Source organism: Acartia tonsa, chromosome 3, assembly GCF_053477335.1.
Source record: "Acartia tonsa isolate MP-2025a chromosome 3, ASM5347733v1, whole genome shotgun sequence".
Taxonomy (NCBI): Eukaryota; Metazoa; Arthropoda; class Copepoda; order Calanoida; family Acartiidae; genus Acartia; species Acartia tonsa.
The window spans coordinates 4,019,171-4,037,421 of record NC_137262.1 but is presented as its reverse complement, the minus strand read 5'-3'; the positions used below and the strand labels follow the sequence as shown (position 1 = coordinate 4,037,421).

General features: G+C 31.4%; 1 protein-coding gene across 1 annotated transcript in view; it reads right to left on the bottom strand.

Moving 5' to 3' along the window:
* Positions 1 to 15,718, bottom strand: part of LOC145313084 (branched-chain alpha-ketoacid dehydrogenase kinase-like) — a 41,150-nt gene extending 25,432 nt beyond the window's left edge. The window contains exons 1-9 of the mRNA XM_080152349.1: positions 15,518 to 15,718; positions 14,723 to 14,784; positions 13,855 to 13,935; positions 13,046 to 13,109; positions 12,834 to 12,905; positions 4,159 to 4,208; positions 3,457 to 3,517; positions 742 to 826; positions 262 to 344 (exon numbers count right to left, since the gene is read on the bottom strand). Coding sequence (XP_080008475.1) covers positions 262 to 344; positions 742 to 826; positions 3,457 to 3,517; positions 4,159 to 4,208; positions 12,834 to 12,905; positions 13,046 to 13,109; positions 13,855 to 13,935; positions 14,723 to 14,784; positions 15,518 to 15,628 — 669 coding nt within the window. The 5' untranslated portion in view covers positions 15,629 to 15,718. The remainder of the gene's footprint in view (positions 1 to 261; positions 345 to 741; positions 827 to 3,456; positions 3,518 to 4,158; positions 4,209 to 12,833; positions 12,906 to 13,045; positions 13,110 to 13,854; positions 13,936 to 14,722; positions 14,785 to 15,517) is intronic.
* Positions 15,719 to 18,251: the final 2,533 nt, after the last annotated feature.

Below are 18,251 nucleotides of genomic sequence, written 5' to 3'. Positions count from 1 at the left end.
ACAAAAAATAGTTTTATTAAAAGTAAAACAATATTTTTTAGACGCTTCTGAAAATTAAAAACCCTTTAATAGAATTACCAATTGACTTACAAGATTTGATTATCAGTAAAATAAATCTTCATAAAAGATTTCATCCTTCTAACTTTTATGTAGCAGATTATTAAAACCCCATTTCCCTTAATGCGTCGATTCGATTCAAAACTGACGGACAGACAGATAAAGTGAGCTATAGAGTAGCTTCGCTACTTAGAAATAGCTTACCGTAACATGTTTCTGAGACTCCTTGAACCCTCTTGCCAGCAGGCTTACCACTTCTTTATGATCGTCCATTAAAGTTTTCAAAACTGAACAAATTTTGTAAATATGTAGTTAACATGTAGTTGTTATCAAATGCTCTACTAAAGTCAAGCTGCTGTAAATAAAATACTTTTTATTATATCGTTCTTAAAGAAGTAAACTCCAGTTTATTTGATCAACATCTACTACATAAAATACAAAATTCTGGATTATGCAGCTTGAGAACATTAAAACGAGAAAAATACTACCTACTTATTAAAAATGGTAAGAACAAAGACTTATAAATGAGTTAATTAATCAGCATACTAGTAGATACGAACGTAAGGAAGTTATATTAAAGCAGTGCAACTCTAGCCGTATTATAGACAGCTGTCCGTTGACAATTCCATATATTTAACCGGCTTTAATCCAACGGAAATTAATCGGATTCGGAGCCATGCTTACCTTCATCGAATGCTTGAACATCCTCGTGGGACTGAATTTCTGGGAAATCATTGAGAATGTGGAAGGCCCTGATGTAAAGCTCATGCTGAAATTAAAATAGTAGAATTAGGTTGGCGCAGCTGCTATAAAATAAAAGGCGGTTTCCCTCGAAGTAACTATTCGAGCACAGAACCCCCAACCCCTTCATTTTTAAATATATTAAAAATAAGGGGGGGGGGGGGTATCTATTTCTAACCCTGCGGTAGGATCTAAACCTGTGGGGCCTATACCAATGATGCCATAAATCACAAAACCTAACTTAAATCAATAGGAATTCAAAAGTAAAACTCCCCTCATTTTCAATTGATATATTTTTTAAAGGACTAGGCACGTTCAGAAAAACGGCCAATATATAGAAGATAGATAAACTGTCTTAAGAGAAACTGTTCAAGCTTAAGTAGCCTCATTAAATAATTTTTATTGAATTTGTATTCAGTTAAGACTAAAACAAAACGTTTGTAAAACAAAGCGATTTGATATATATTACTCTAAGGAGAATGAATTTCAGATTTTTTTTATTTTCTTTCATCTTAAATCTTAAATATTGCATCAAATGATACGTCCATTCATCAGAAATATTCATGACGTCAGTTAAACAATTTACAATTTAGGAAAGCCTATCTATAATACAAAGTAGAATGATGTCTGTCCATCTGTCCGTTCCTTAAGATCTTGGTAATCACTGAACCGATCGGATTCTACTCTTCAGGGAATATACCTACAGGTCCTGTGGTGGTTTTAGGCTATTTTCTTGGGGGGTGGGACACCCCCAACCCCACCAAAAACAATTTTTTTTTATCACCTCTAGGAGACTAGGGGCGAAGCCGCTAGTATCTAATTAAGTAATATATATTGTAAATTAATCTAAAAGTTCTTAGTAGATTTTCTTCCCTTGAACTAAAAACGTGGAATAAAAGAAATAAGAATTTCATTAAAACAGCAAAATAACTCTCAGCAGCAGGGGAAAGTGTTACACACAAAAAAACTTATTTGAGAACAATGTTTTAGGGGTCCCTAGGGACATACAAATGACGAGAAAACATTGATTTTTTTAAAGGGAGGAGTATGTTGCGCTAAAAACAGAAGTAAAACAATAAAAATTTATGTTAACTTTAAAATTTTTTTGTCTATAGTTCTTTTCAATAAGAAATACACATATTTAGTGAATATTATATTATCGTTCTACTACTATTTTTAAGCCTTAAAAAGTTAAAACTCACACCTTTACGGAATTTAAGCTCAACCTTTCATGGCATTTTTTCATTTCTTTTCAAAAAGGCATAAGAAAACGAAATGTCCAAGGCAACTAGCTGTAAAAGCAATTAAATAAAGTTATGAAATAAAAGAAAATACACAATTTGTTAAATTGCGACTTTTTATAGACGTTTTGACGGCAAAGTTTGTTGGCATGTCACATCAAAAAAGAGTGTCAATTTAATGTAGATAAATTTTTATTATATTCGGATTACATATGGAAAGAAAACGACATGGCAGGTTTTGTCATAGTTTTAACCGGCGGGGCAATCATTACCATTTATTTAACCTTTATGATGAACTATCAAAAGCTACTGTGAAATTAATTCCAAGATCCACAAATTCTCCTAGATTTCATTTTAAGACTTTGCTTTATAGATAATTCGCTTATTACATTGTTTCGTATCGTCCTAAAAATCTACAATATTAGAAAATCAACAAGTTTTAATTAATAGCTTTTAAGTTACTTATTAATCCTTATTGTTGCAGGAATCCCCAAACAAGGTTTAATATTGATAGATGCATAACTCCTCAACTTAAGTTCATTGTTTTAGCAAGATAAACCGTAATAAATATATCAAAAATAGTTTAATTTGTGATTGTGCAGAAACATTTCTATTTTGCAGGCACCCTGATCCAACAAAGTTTGCTAATATCTTGCATTTGCAAAAAAAATTCCGACATTCTAGTCTCACAAAAATTAATAAAGGAAAAAATTAATCCTTTTAGTCGTTACAAATCTACTCTACAATTAATTATATATCCATACATTTAGTAACAGAAAAGTCAGAGTTTAACATGAATGAATGACCTAAAATTCTAACTATTGCCTTTATGTACAATGAAAGTTTGGCAAATTCAAAAGCTTTAGGTAAGACTAAGAGACATAGAGGCACCACTTTTGCAGAAAGCAAAACGTATTTAGTGACTAATTCTACCCAGTCCTTCAAAAATAAACAGCTGTTTTTATTTCGATTTAAAGGGTAAACATTCTTATGCTATTTCTTTCAAATGATTGCTCTTAAATGATTTTCAAAGCTTTAATCGTTGAGATAAAAAGAATTTTTTTGATTTAATAGAATGTTTAATATGTGTTTCTTATCATTATATTTAGGTTTTTAGACTTAATAAAGACATTTGATTATTAACTGAAATCATCATTTTCGCGATAAACGTTTGTTACAATTATTTAAAACTACAATCCATATGGTAAAAAATAAATAGCCAAAACCCATCCCGGGACCTATGTGCAGTTTTCCTAAAATGAAGTAGTTATCGAAATCTTAATCTGCAGACAAAATTTTACTACTTCAGAGAATATAATTAAACTCATTGATTAATAAAACTTTAGATTAAATGATTTGCGACAAGTTCGCACAAAGTTTTCAAAGAAAGTGATGCAAAGAAATATTGCGAACTTACCACAGATAAAATTGTTGGGTTACATCCAATTATGAAGGGCAGAGAACGAAAATTCACAATTCTAAATATAAATTGGGTACAATCTTTATTACAAAGTAGCTTGATGTCTGTCCGTCCGTCTGTCTGTTTGATCTCGCTAACCACTGAAATTCTGAACCGATTGGATTCTACTCTTCAGGGAATATATCTAATGGTCCTGTGGTGGTTTTAGGCTATTTTCTTGGGGGTTGGGACACCCATAACCCCCCAAAACAAAACAAAAATATCTCCTCTCCCCCATTTTTTTTCTTTATGGGGCAGTTAGTTCACATAATACTACAGGCAGCACCAGTAGTACTTAACTTTTTTTTTAATTACCTCTTAGGGCAAAGCCCCTAGAGGCTAGGGGCGAAGCCGCTAGTATGAGAATAAACCAAAGAAGGATAGGACAATGGATTGAGAGGTAAGGTTTACTGGATTGCACAAAGTGAATACTGAATAGGTACAAAGTTTCCCCCCACAAATTTAATCTACATTAGGGGTACTTTTGATTATCTTCATGGATGGGAGTTGGTAAATTAAAGCAATAGTCAAGCACAGTCACTGTGCTTTAGCTCTTTTGTAGGCTGAGTTCCTTTGTGTTAACTTTGACATTTCATAACCTCTCCCCCCCCCCCCTCTAATTTTTTTAGATTTTGATAATTATGACAAACAAAATGTTACCTGTGAGCTACTCGGATAGGAAGTTCTTTATGCAAGTACACAGCACTTCTCTAAAATATATAAAACATTGAGTGAGGATTCATTCCGGGAGCGAGGTGACAATTGACTTTAAAATATTAAGTTTTAATTTTAGTTGATTGCTTTTAAACTAGGTGTCAAAAACTTCAAACTGTTGACAGCATTTTAGCAGTTAGAGGTTTATTCCTTGCAGGCTTTCTTTTTAACATGTGGAAATAAAATTTATGCTTTTTAGAGAGCTTCCTACTGATTTGCATTTAAAGGGGCCTGAAAAAACAACAGTTTCCAACAAACTAAAGTTAAAGTTTAATGAATGCCCCCCCCCAGAATTTTTATATTTGGTTAAAAGAAAAACGCCACGTTTATCGTAAAGAGAAAGTCCAATATAGAGGCTAGAAACAAACCCCTTTTCAGAAATGTCTAAATGAGGTCAAGAAATTTATTCATTTAACTGGATATTACCAGAATCAAAGATTAATAAAAATACAGGGATCTTAAGAGATAAGACAATGGACAATAGATAGATTTAAATCACCAATGATAATAAACAAAATTACCCCGTCTGTATATTTTAATTATTGGTTAAGACACTAATAATTGGGATTTAACCAATCAAAATTCAATAAAAGTACCAAAGTTTTGAGTCAACGAATAAGATGCCATGGTTACAAAACTTTGGGTACCAGTGTGATCTACAGTCCAATGTCCACTCCCTCCCTGCAAAAATGTAATACGTGATAATCTTACATAATTTTGTAAAGTTCACAATGGAAACAAATTTTCTTTCAGAAATTTTCAAAGAGTTTCTTTCTTTGTATTAATATACAAAGTTTTTGTCTAAAGAGAATTATAAAAGAAAAATCGGGTATAGTCCCTTTCGTAACATCGCACCTTATGGGGTGTTTCTTCGTATTTTTACAGTAGCTTTTCTCCTATTTCTAGCCCCTGCGGGGGGTCTCTAACCCTGCAGCGCCAATTACCTAACCCTGTGGGGCAATCACCTAACCCAATATAACCTAACATAACCTAAAATAACCTATAAAAAGCCATTTTAAAAATACGACGAATCGCCCCTTATGGGGCGATGTTACGAAAGGAACTATTCCCTAATCTTTTGACTTTTAACCTTTAAATTTAACTATATAAAACAATAATAAATTAATATAGGACTTAATTAGAATTAAAATCTGTACTCTGGTTTTCAGGTTAGGTAATTTTTTTTGTTTAAAACTTTACCTAATAAAATTGTTAACTAACAAGGGTCAGAAAAGTAATTGTAAATTCAATTCATCTATTTTTATAACTGATTAATACATCTAGGAACGGTTAATATCAGCTTAGGGACAGACTTTTACAGTAGGTCTAAAGGCATTTTTTTCTACCTGGCAATCTGTTTTGGGCCAAGGCATTCCCCTCTAATCTTGCTATTAATGTTATAAAGCAATAAGTTCTAATTTTATTTAAATTAAACTTTTTTAAATGAAAAAGAAAGCGAAGCGAAATGAATCCTTGACTCTATAATAAATAGGTGTGCTACGAGATTGAAGTATCATGCAGCTAAGTCATGATCTTCTATCCTGCATGTACTTTCCAACACAAAAACTCATTAGGAAAAAAATCCTCGAAATTTTAGAGAAAAAATCTACGAAATATTTAAAGTGTACAAAAATGTCACAAAAACTCCTTATATGTAAGTATTATAGGTCCAGTCTTTCTTAGCAGAATGTCTTTGTTTAATATTAGGCCAAGTTTTTGTTGGCCCTTTATTTCAGATATTTATGCCACGCTGGCTTTTCGTGCCTTAAATAAAGAGATGGATAATTAGATTTTAATTTTTCAAATTTTAATATCAAAAGAAAGATATTTTTACTTTTAAAACAGGTCTTTTATTAACCCGTTTAATTGAATTAAAAATCAGAGTATTTTTAAAGAAACCCGAGCCGCAAAAAAAATACAGGCCTTGTAGATTTTTTTGCAGGATTTCTATGAAAAATTGCAAGTTTGTCCTTTTCGCAAATCAAATTAACAACAAGATATATATTTAAAACTAAAATGTACAAACAACTCTATTTGTAGTAGCGAAGCTACTCTATAATTCGTGATTTCCGTTCGTCCGCCTGTAAGAATCCATTAAGGGGAAACGTGAATTTCTCGACTGCTATTAAAGATAGGTGGCTGGAATTTTATTATTTATTAAATAAATTAATAAAAAATTGGAGGTGCACACACTATTTTCTAACTTTTCGAGAAAAAAAAGTTTGGGGAGGTGGGGGGTTGGGGGTGTCCCACCCCCCTAGAAAATAGCCTAAAACCACCACCGGACCAGTAGGTATATTCCCTGAAGAGTAGAATCCGATCGGTTCAGTAGTTACCGAAATGTTAAGGGACAGACAGACGGACGGACAGACATCATTCTACTTTGTATTATAGATACAAAAAGGATTTTTGATTTTTTATTATCTCGTTAGTGTTACAGGTTTACTTTTTATAACACTTAATATCTGCTCTATAGCTCACTTTACCCTATGGTCCATCCACAACTGTTTAAGCTTTGCTACATATGGATGTTGTCATTCATGTATTTATTTACTACATTCAAGGTAGAAAAAAAGGCAGGAAATCTTTTTGACATTCAAAATAGTTTTTTAAAGTGTATTTCACCTATGTCTTTGTATTAGTTCAATTTTTATGTATTTTTTTGTCTCAGAATTTCTTAATTCCCCCTAACTGAATTCCATCTATTTTTCTTTTTAAAGAAAAACATAAGTAAATTAAATTATATGGTTATACCTAGAAAAAAATAGTTTCGTAAAAAATAAACTTTTAAAATTTGATTCTTTATTAACAAGATTCACTCAAGGTGCCAAGTTGAGCACAGAATCCTTACTTAGAAATAAATTAAAAATATTATTAATATATGTAGTTTTTCTTGTGTTTGGTTTTTAATTTTTAAAAGCAAAGCTTTTCTATAATTAGGGTCGGTCCGTCCGCCCGTCCGTCCGTAACAGATAGCTTAAGGTACGATTAAGAAAGCGTAGCAACTCTATAATCATTACCAAAATGTTCGTACGTCCATTTTAAACATGTTGATTTTTTTACTTTTTTAACAACAAATTTTTATGTGATCTAATTTTCCGATTGATCTTATTTTTTGTATACTGATTCCTGGGAAAACAAAGTACAATATTATAAGCGAAGCAACTCTATGATTAAGTCCTAAAAATGTAAGTATGTCCATAAACATTATTCTGTATAATTTTGCTTCGACTCTTATACATTTATATTCTGATTGTATAGTTCTGACACTATACAAGTATTAATGTCCGTTTGTTGTCCTACCGTTTCTGTGCTTCGCTTTTATGGACGTTGTCATCCTTGTTGTCCACCGCAAGGGTAAGGCAAGGGAATAATCTACCCGCCCCTCCTTCTCTTATTTTCAATTTAATTTTAAAATAATGAGGGAAGAGTTTCTGTGCTCGCTAGTCTTTTTGAGGAAAATTACCATTAAAAAATATTTTAATGGTTTGTTTATACGAAAAGTAGGTATATCTCTAAAATCTAGGACGTACAGTAAAAAAAAATGCGCAAAATCAGATTACTTAGAAATTGTATTTGCAGCCACAGAGCACTTGAGACTTGAGATTTGCAAAGTTATTGCACGCTTTTGAAAATGCAAAAATCGGACATTAACCTTTTCTAAATTCATTTTTCTATTTTGATACAAAAAAGGGGGGGGGGGGGGATAAGAAATCTAGTAAATACTAGTTTTAACTCTAAGGTAAAAACACAGGTCTAAAACGCTCGGTTCAAAGATTGTACTTTGTACAGATATAATCTTTTACTTTTCTGAAGAAAATAATTTTCAATGGTAGTTTTTTAAATAAAATGGGATGTTTATCATACTAGTCCCCAAAGTCTTATATTAATATTTTCTTATTGGTTGGCTGAACAACTTTGGGGACTTTTAGTAAATTTTCATTGGTTGGTTTAAGTTGAGTGTTCACAGTTTCAGCCATTAGGGGGGGGGGGGGGGGGGGTCGGATCTGACACTTTTGCGTAAACAGGGTGCATAGGCTTTGTCTTAGGAGTGAGAGGATAGATTAATTGGGAAAAAAGTTTACTTTTGGGATGTAATTTTCTTTTGTTTTTGATGAGTTGGAGTTCAACTTATAAAACAAAATATGCATCACTGTGGGCTACAATTGAATCAAGACAAAAGTAAGTGCCGAGCCCTGGGACCTATGTAGGGTGAAAATATACATAAATCCTTGATGATTCCAGGTGGAGACAAAATATTTTAGCGGGGTCTTTTGGTTTTTTTTCAATTTAAAGTTCTGAAAAAAAATTTAAAAAAATATGAAAATCTTGAATAAAAAACAAACAAAAAATAATTTGTAATATTTTTTTTTATTTAAAGATACAAACAACTTATATAAATACTATAAGCTTTAAAAAAATCACAATTTTCAAATATAGACTTTCAATATAAAGATTTGTAGAAAAAACCTAACAACAAATTCTAACATACTTCTGATCAACATAGCAATAAAACGTCTTTTGCAAAATATTTATCATCAAAAATAAATAGCACTTACTAAAGACTTTTTTTCATTTAAACTTATACTTTTCACATTAATTAACTTTAAAGATTGATTATTTTAAAAAGAAAGGTTGCGTGATTTTTTTATTCATAATTAATTGCCTAATTTTGAGATTCAGATAAAAAAAACTTTACTACTTTATATTAATGGATAATCTTCTAGCAGCGGCTACGCCTCTAGAGGCATATAGGGACCCTTAGGTTGGGGGGGAAGTCGAACCCCCCTTACAATTACAGTTTTTTTTAATGAATAAGTCAAAAACATTTATTTTGGAGAGTTAATTCTCTTGTGATAGTGGTGGTACCCTTTCCTAAAATAGTTATTAACCTTACCAGGACATATGAAAAGCTACCATGTAAAGGAGAACCATAGTTCACAAAGACTCACATAGAACCTGTTACTTTATTATAAAGATACATATATACACAGAAACTCTACAATCAGAGTATGTGTTGTTCATCCGTCTGTATAAAAACAATTCAGAATATATTTATTTTGCTATAGCGGCTACGCCCTTAGAGGCCTTTAGGGGCACTTAAGAGGTGAAGAAGGGATTGAATTCAACAACTATATTTTTATTTTAGGCTTAAAAAGAAAAAGGTTTTTTTGTGTGTTTTGGTCCTTTTTTAAGGGGCGATTTCTCTTCTCTTTCTCAAAAAAAGTTATAAACCTTCCAAGGACCAATGAGAAGCTACATAGTAAAGTAAAAAAAGGACCATATCAGTTCTTAAGCATCAGAAAGATGGACAAACAGACATCAATCTATTTTGTATCATAAATAGTGCTTTAAAGCAGGGAGAGAAATATCATCTGGAAAAAAAAAATTTCCTATCATTTAAAAGTTATATCCCTGTATAAAAAAGATAGGATGTCCGTGTGTTTTTTCTGTCTGTGCCTAAAGTTCTTGCTAACCGCTGGACCAATTTGGTTCTTCTTTATTGACCTATCTTTTAGACTGATAATAGGATCAACATATTAAGGAGTAGTTTAGTGTCTATTAATCCTTATATAAAAGTAACAGTTTCTGTGTCTGTCTGTTTTTGTGTGTGTGTGTGTGTGTGTGAGGGTGTCTGTCGGTACCGAAGATTCTTTGTAACCGCTTAACTGATATAGTTCTTCTTGGTTCAAGTTTTTCATGGTCCTGAGAAGTTTTGAGTTTAGAAAAAATTTGTTCCTACCCAACATTTAAAAATAACTTTTTCTTTTACATAGGTACTAAAACTGAAAGTAGGGGAGGGGTCAACTTCCCCCCACTTATCAAGGGCCCCTAGATGCCTTTAGGGGCAAAACCGCTAGTAATAAAATAATTTTTATCTTGAATTATGATTAAATTGATCTTTTTCCATTTAATAAAATATTATTGTAATTATCAACCTCAAAGAATATCCAGAATTAGGTAATTGGATTTAACAAGGGAAAAAGACAACATCCATAATTAGTGAAGTTTAAAAGAATACAAATAAAGAAAATAGCAAGTGTAACGTACAGATACAAAAATATATTAATCAGAGCGAGATGGGACAATGGGCTGTTTATTAGACTAGTCCCCATAGTTTAATATAGGAATTTGTTATTCGTTGGTTTAACCACTTAGGGGACCTGTTGCGATTTTTGTTTGGTTGGATTATTAAATTAAGTGCCCAACATTTCAACCATTAACTGAAACATACAGAAGGGTTATCCATGTATCATATTTGGGAATGTAAATCAATTTAGCGGTCATTGTCTTATCCCTTTAGATCCCTGAATAGTAATTACCAATGATCAATGTTTTTTTTTTCTATGTGTCTTCTCATTGGTTCTTGGAAGGTTTATAACTTATTTTGGGAGGGTACCTCCACCATCCTAGGAGAAATCAACCCCTAAAAAAAAACCCCATTTCACACACAAAAAATAACTTTTTCTTTTTAAGTCTAAAATAAAAATCTAGTTGTAGAATTCAACCACTTCTTCCCCTCTCAAGTGCCCCTAAAGGCCTCTAGGGGCGTAGCCGCTAGTACCAAATAAATATATTCTGTAATGTTTTTATACAGACAGATGAACAAACAGACATACTCTGATTGTAGAGTTTTTGTGTATATATGTATGTATCTTTATAATAAAGTAACACGTTCTATGTGAGTCTTTGTGCACCAAGGGATCTCACTTACCACTGAACCAATATCGTTCTCCTTTACATGGTAGCTTCTTATATGTCCTGGTAAGGTTTATTGCTATTTTGGGGAAGGGTACCATCACTATCCCAAGAGAATCAACTCTCCAAAATAAATGTTTTTAACTTTTTCATTAAAAAAAACTGTTATTGTAAGGGGGGGTTCGTCTTCCCCCCCCAACCTAAGGGTCCCTATATGCCTCTAGAGGCGTAGCCGCTGCTAGTAGAGTATCCAATGATATAAAGCAGTAAGGTTTTTTATCTGAATCTCAAAATTAGGCAATTAATTATGAATAAAAAAATCACGCAACCTTTCTTTTTAAAATAATCAATCTTTAAAGTTAATTAATGTGAAAAGTATAAGTTTGAATGAAAAAAAGTCTTTAGTAAGTTCTATTTATTTTTGATGATAAAGATTTTGCAAAAGACGTTTTATTGCTATGTTGATCAGAAATATGTTAGAATTTGTTGTTAGGTTTTTTCTACAAATCTTTATATTGAAAGTCTAAATTTGAAAATTGTGATTTTTTTAAAGCTTATAGTATTTATATAAGTTGTTTGTATCTTTAAATAAAAAAAAATATTACAAATCATTTTTTGTTTGTTTTTTATTCAAGATTTTCATATTTTTTTCAATTTTTTTTCAGAACTTTAAATTGAAAAAAAACCAAAAGACCCCGCTAAAATATTTTGTCTCCACCTGGAATCATCAAGGATTTATGTATATTTTCACCCTACATAGGTCCCAGGGCTCGGCACTTACTTTTGTCTTGATTCAATTGTAGCCCACAGTGGCATCTTTTATCTTCAAAAATATGTAAATAACATTCAAGAAGATTCATATTTTGTTTATAAGTTGAACCCTAACTCTTCAAAAAAAAGTATTTTTTTAATTTTTACCTGTCCAGATACACCTGAACCTGGAGGCCAAATCCAAATTTTTTTTAAATATAAGAAAAATACATCCCAAAAGTAAACTTTTTCCCCAAATAACCTATCCTCTCACTCCTAAGACAAAGCCTATGTACCCTGTTTACGCAAAAGTGTCAGAGCCGACCCCCCTTCCCCCCATTGTAATCTAAAGAAGCGATAATTTTGTCTATAATTATTGTGGATGTACATCAATTTATCAGCCATTGTACTATCCCTTTAGAACCCTGAGTGGCTAAACAAACGTGTCTACACTTATGCAATAATGCCAAATCAATCGATCAAACTTAAAAGACTTTTTTGAAAGACTGAAATGAAGGGGAACAAGGATGACAACATCCATAAGTAGCGAAGCTCAAAAATCATGGAAGAACATCCAGAATGAACTATAGAGTTTTTAAACACAAAATAAAAATTTATATTAAATCATGAAACCTTTCATGATTTATAATGTGGAAATCTAGGAATCGATCTAGCACCACAACCAATAAGTAAATCTTTAAAAAACTTTGTGGAATTATGTAAAATGTAAACTTATTCAATTCCTGAAAATTTCAGCCATCTATCTGGACTAGGAGTTGAAAACAAGCTTAAACACTTAAAAAACTAGGAATCGATCTAGCACCCCAACCAATAACCAAATCTCACCAAAACTTTATAGAAGTGTGCAGAATTGGAATTTATTTGATCCTTGCAAATTTTAGACTTCTATCTTTAATAGGAATCGAGAAAATCATGAAAACTTAAAAATCTAGGAATCGATCTAGCACCCCAATTAATTGACATATCTCAATGAAACTTGGTGAAAATATGAATATAAGAATGATGACTTATTTAATCACTAAAAATTTCAGCTGTCTATCTTTTATAGGAGCCGAGTAAATCACGTTTCTCCCAAAACGTTTTAGACATACAGACAGACGGACATTTCAAATTATAGAGTAGCTTCGCTACTAAAAATAAATTAAACTTACCATTTTATCAGCCTGTTTATCAGATGACCGACTGGAATACATAATGGTTGAGGGAGTCAATCTCACAGAAGGCTAAAAATAATTAAGAGTGCTATGATTTTGATATGAGAAAGTCAGGGTGGCTCGGTTCTAGCCTTAATCCTCTCCGTCGGCCAATTGTGATCAAGACTTATTAAAAAAATAATATACATTAACATTTTTAAAAAATTTACCTGAGCTGCTTTTGAATCTATACTATCTTGGAAATAATATGAAGTGACAGCTCGATTTCTTTCTCTAAAAAAAGGATACATAAATATGAAAAATTACAACATATAATATTTTATGTAAATAAAGAGTAAGCTATATAAGTTGGAAAAATTTTTAATGTATATAATAGATTTGAAATCTGCATAAAATTTTAAGGATTTTTTTATAAAATTCGTTTTTTGTATAATTCTTTATCTAAAAGCGACAATACAATTTAAGTTAATTAATTTTGACATCTGTGAATGGTGGGTTGAAAACCATTTGCGATCTGAATGGAGAAGCTTAAGTTTCGTACATCATTCAACAAATTAGAGATCAGGTAGTTTCCAATCCATCTATCCTATTGGTCAAAATTAATTAACTTAAATTGTATTTGGCCTTTTTAAATAAAGAATAATATAAAAAACGAATTTTATAAAAAATCCTTCAAATTTTATGCAGATTTCAAATCTATTATATACATTAAAATTCTTTCCAACTTATATAGCTTAATAAAGATTATTAAAATTTTAAAAATGTAGGATTTCATTATTGAATAAAGATGTTTTAACACACAAGCTATTAGCTTCGTCCCTAGTCTAATGGTGGTTAGTCCAAAACAAATTATTTAACCCCACTACAGGACCAGTTGGTATATTTTCTAAAAAGTTCTGACCGATCGGTTCAGCGGTTTCCGAGATCTTAAGCTGCATACAGACGTACATACATTGTTCTACTTGGCACTTGCCTTTTCAAAGAAGTCAAATAGGACTTACAAGATAATAAGGATTACCTGACTGAAGCAGAATTTGTGGGGTGTGGAGATCCCCCTTCTTGGAAAGACAACCATCTTTTTGTTGGTCCAGTAGTAATCCTACAAGTTAGAAAACTATTTATGTGTTCAGAACAATTTATAATGTTGCAAAAAATGATAAAGACATAAAAAAAAATTATCTACAAAATTTCTGCAATAAAGATCTTAGCCTAATTAAGACTCTTTCTGTTTATTTGATAATAATTTTCAGTAATTTTATCAACAAATAAAAGTATTAAATTTAAGGAGGATTTGACTAAGAAATATGCAAAATTCGTAGACTTTAAAACAGTGTTGCGGAGCCGGGAGCCGCCATATTTTGCTGGAGCCGGAGCCGTAATTTTCGTTAAAAAACGGCTCCGGCTTCGGACTAGATAAACAAAGAGATTTATTATAAATCATAATTTGATAACTCTGTTTTGTCATGTGCAAATGCCCTTTTTTTTATATCAAAAATTTAACTTTTAAAACCTTCAAAAGTCAAAAATAGACCATTTTTATCAAAAATTTAACTTTTAAACCCTTCAAAAGTCAAAAATAGACGTGGGAAAAAAAATATGTCGAGTTTTTCTTGATTTTAGGACGGAGCCGGATCCGCCATCATCACAGACGGTTCCACGGAGCCGGAGCCGCATTAAACTCAAACGGCTCCGCAACGCTGCTTTAAAACTTTGAGTACTTTAATTAAATCTTTATAAAGGAAAGCTCAACCAACAGTGTTGAAACTTTTTAACTTATTATTTTAAATTATAGAGGGAGTATTCTACTAATTTGCCTAAAGTATATACTTTTTTCGTCTATTGTCTTATACCTTAAGATTCTTAAAGAAAAAAAGAGTTAAAATTACCTGGTTTGTTTTTGTTTATCATGTTGACTCTTTTCTTCTGTTGTTGAGATTCTACGAACTGACTAAAAATCATTAGAATAAAAAAAATCTACTTTGACAATAGAAAACGATTATAAATACAGATTTTAAAATGGTTGAGTGTTTAATTCTCTGATTTAGATGGGACTGTGCTCTAAAGAAAGCAAATGATAAAAAAGCACCAATTATTGTTACACATACCTATTTTTTTTTTGGTAGTAAAATTAGGTTTTTGTTTTTTATTTTGTTAGATGTAAGAACTGTTACTGCGTTTTAAGGAAAACAAAACACAAAATGAGCAAATATGGTCAATAAAAAGGTTCAAATGTTTTGTTGAGTTCAAAGCGTGTTAAAAAATCATGGCAGATATCATCGATATGCTTATTGCTTAAAGAACATGTTTTAAAATAAGCATTTGGTGATACAAACTCTTGTTACAGTTTTGATTTTAACAAATGCGTAGAATATTTAACAACAGGACTGCTAGACAGTGCAAGTCTCTTGTTTTGGTCTGTGAATAGTCCCTTTTTATATACCTATTGTATAAGGTATAATCAGTTAGGTCCCGGTGTGTTTATATGGTCAATTTCATTTATGGATTTAAGTATTGGGATTGTTTGGAGCAGTTTTCCTGTCTTTCTCCCTGTGCACAAAAAAAAACTATATTGTACGGGCAGCAATGCCACTAGTTTATGATACACTAATGATGCAAATTTCAAAATTGCGACTCTTTGACCCCGGCGAGTTAATAATTATCTAGATCGAAATAAAACTTACCAAATTTGAATTCTGAACGACGGTGGTAAATTTGAAATTCCTCGGTTTCAATAATTTTGACATTCTACTTCGCATTTTGTAAATATATTCTGACAAAATTAAATGAGACATTTTTTGAGGGAACGGGTTAGAAAATTAAAACTTGTTTGTTTTTGTTTACATATTTTTCGTCTGCTATTTTTTTCGCAAACTCGTCTGCTAATAAAATAAAGAAAGGAGTTGCCAACACTTTCTCCTATTTATTTTTTTACATTTAAAAAATGATGAAATTGTTTTTTAAAATCAATAAGATAATAAATAAAACAAAATTTTGTTATTTTAAAACCTAATATTATATATAAGGACACATTAGAAATAAAAGCACACTTTTATTATATTTATGGTTAAAGGATATGTTGATTTTGATTGAAAAATAATTTTAAAACCATTATCTTCGGCTACTCTGTAATAATTGTCTGCTATCAAGTTGGTAACCAAAAAGCACGAGGTTTTGATAAGTCAAACTTATGACAATAGGTCATTTTACACCCACTAAAGATTGTGTCCTAACTGTCAAGCCTCAAAAAGCTACTAGCCTACTATATGTTTAGCTTTTGAGCGTGCCCAACGACACAAATTGGCCTCGCTCCAGCCGTTTTTTAGGCCTTATTCGGGCAGGGGCTAAGGTGTGAGGAGGGGCTTAGCGCATGCGTCATAGTTGCCAACTTACAACAGAAATCTACGAAAAGTTAAAAATTTACCGCATTTTTTAATTAAACATTGATTTTCGTAGATTTACTAAATAAAAAGAGATTTAAATAGTTTTAAAAAACTCAAATACAATCGAATGTTAATTGCAAAGCCTATTTTAACAAAAATGTATTTTTACATATCTCAAATTTGGCAACGTTAAATCAGCTGACAAAAATTTGTTGGCAAAGAGTTGTAAGTTTTAGATTAACAGAAATAAGAATAATAATTTTTAAGTATTATTATCCTAAAAATTGCTTATTTGTTGGTTTGGAAATTTTTGTTGCTTTTTAGCTGTTAAATTTGAGTTTAATTGAATTAAAAGTTTATTTTTTATCACATGATATATGAAAATTCTATCTATATGTTATATTGTCAATATTCAGCACATTATACACACGCACACACACACACACACACACACACACACACACACAGACAAACCGTAGGAAGGAAGAAAATTTAATACACACACCTTTATCAGAGTCAGACTTTAAAACATTACTAAGCATTTATTTGTTTTAAATCATTACAGCTTTTTTATTTGTCAACTTATTCAGTACTAAACAAGCCAATTGTTATCCTTATATAAAATTTATAGAATGTCGCGCGGTCTGTTTGTACCGAAGGATCTCGTTAACCGCTGGTTCCCTTTTACAGTAAAGCTTTTTATATGTCAAAGGAAGGTTTTAATTATTTTGGGAATGGGTGCCACAACCCTCCCAAGAGAAATTGCCCCTAGAAAAAATTCAACCTGTTATTTAATTTGCAAGTGAAAAAAATTAAATTTGGTTAATAATTTGAAAACATTTGTTCAAAGTGATTAATTAAAAATCAATAATATACTTAAATAGTGTGTTGTCATTTAGTTTTTGTGATGAAATTTTAAATATTATATATTAAATGAGTCATAGATCAACTTTTTTATAAAATAGAAAACATATTTTTTTTATATTTTTCTAGAATTTTTTTCGAGAGTTAGAAAGTACGTTTTGTATTATCCGTTCGTCTTAACCGGTAGATTTAATACGTTTGAAAACAAATGTAACTATTATTTATTGTACTGTTTAGTATAAAGTTGCTTACTATACAACTAAGCAATATGACTTGTTCCTATTTATATAACTTATCGGCTACGCCCTTAGAGGCCTCAATGTTAGATTTTAAAAGATAAAGTAAAGAAATTTTTTTTTTTTTTTTGGGGGGGGGGGTGGGGGAATTTTTTTTATATATATTTTGGGTAGAGTTTTTTTTTATGGGCGATTTCTCTTGGAAGGGTGGTGTCATGACCCTCCCCCAAATAGTTATAAACCTTCTTGGGTCCTATGCGAAGCTACCCTGTTTAGGAGAACCCAATCGGTTCAGCGGCTAGCAAGATCCTTCGGTACAAATAGACAGGCATCCTGTTACTTTATTGTAAGGATTGTTTGAATTAGAGTAGCTCTTGGGAAAAATGTTCCTGGTATCGATTATCTCAAGAAATCTATGAATTTAAAAATTGCTGGCTGCCCAACGGCTGAACGATCATATTGTTGTAAGTAACATGAGACTGCTATAAATGTTTTGTTATGATCAAGATTCGGCAAAGTTTAGCTAAAGAAAACTGTGCATATTTGGCTATTACCTATCGATTATTTGTAGGGCTTCTTCTGTTAGTTAAAATGTTCAGTCGTTTGGTTGCCTTCAAAGTTCATAGATTATTATGGTAGATAATCTATTCCAGGAACATTTTACCGCGAACTCTTAATATTTTGTTTAATCATTTTTTACTTTAGTTGTTGATAAAGATTATACCTATTATTTTAAAAGGGGGAGGTAGGTTAGCTAAAATTCCGTAAAAGTGTGGGTTTAAGGCTTAAAAACAGTAGAACGATAATATTCACTAAATTTAGTAATCCAAGACATTCCTCCGATTCCTTTAAAAAAAAATATTAGTTTTAGTTCATTAAGTTTATTATACTAAAAAAATCAAATTTTCGAATTTATCCGTCTAGAACAAGAGCTA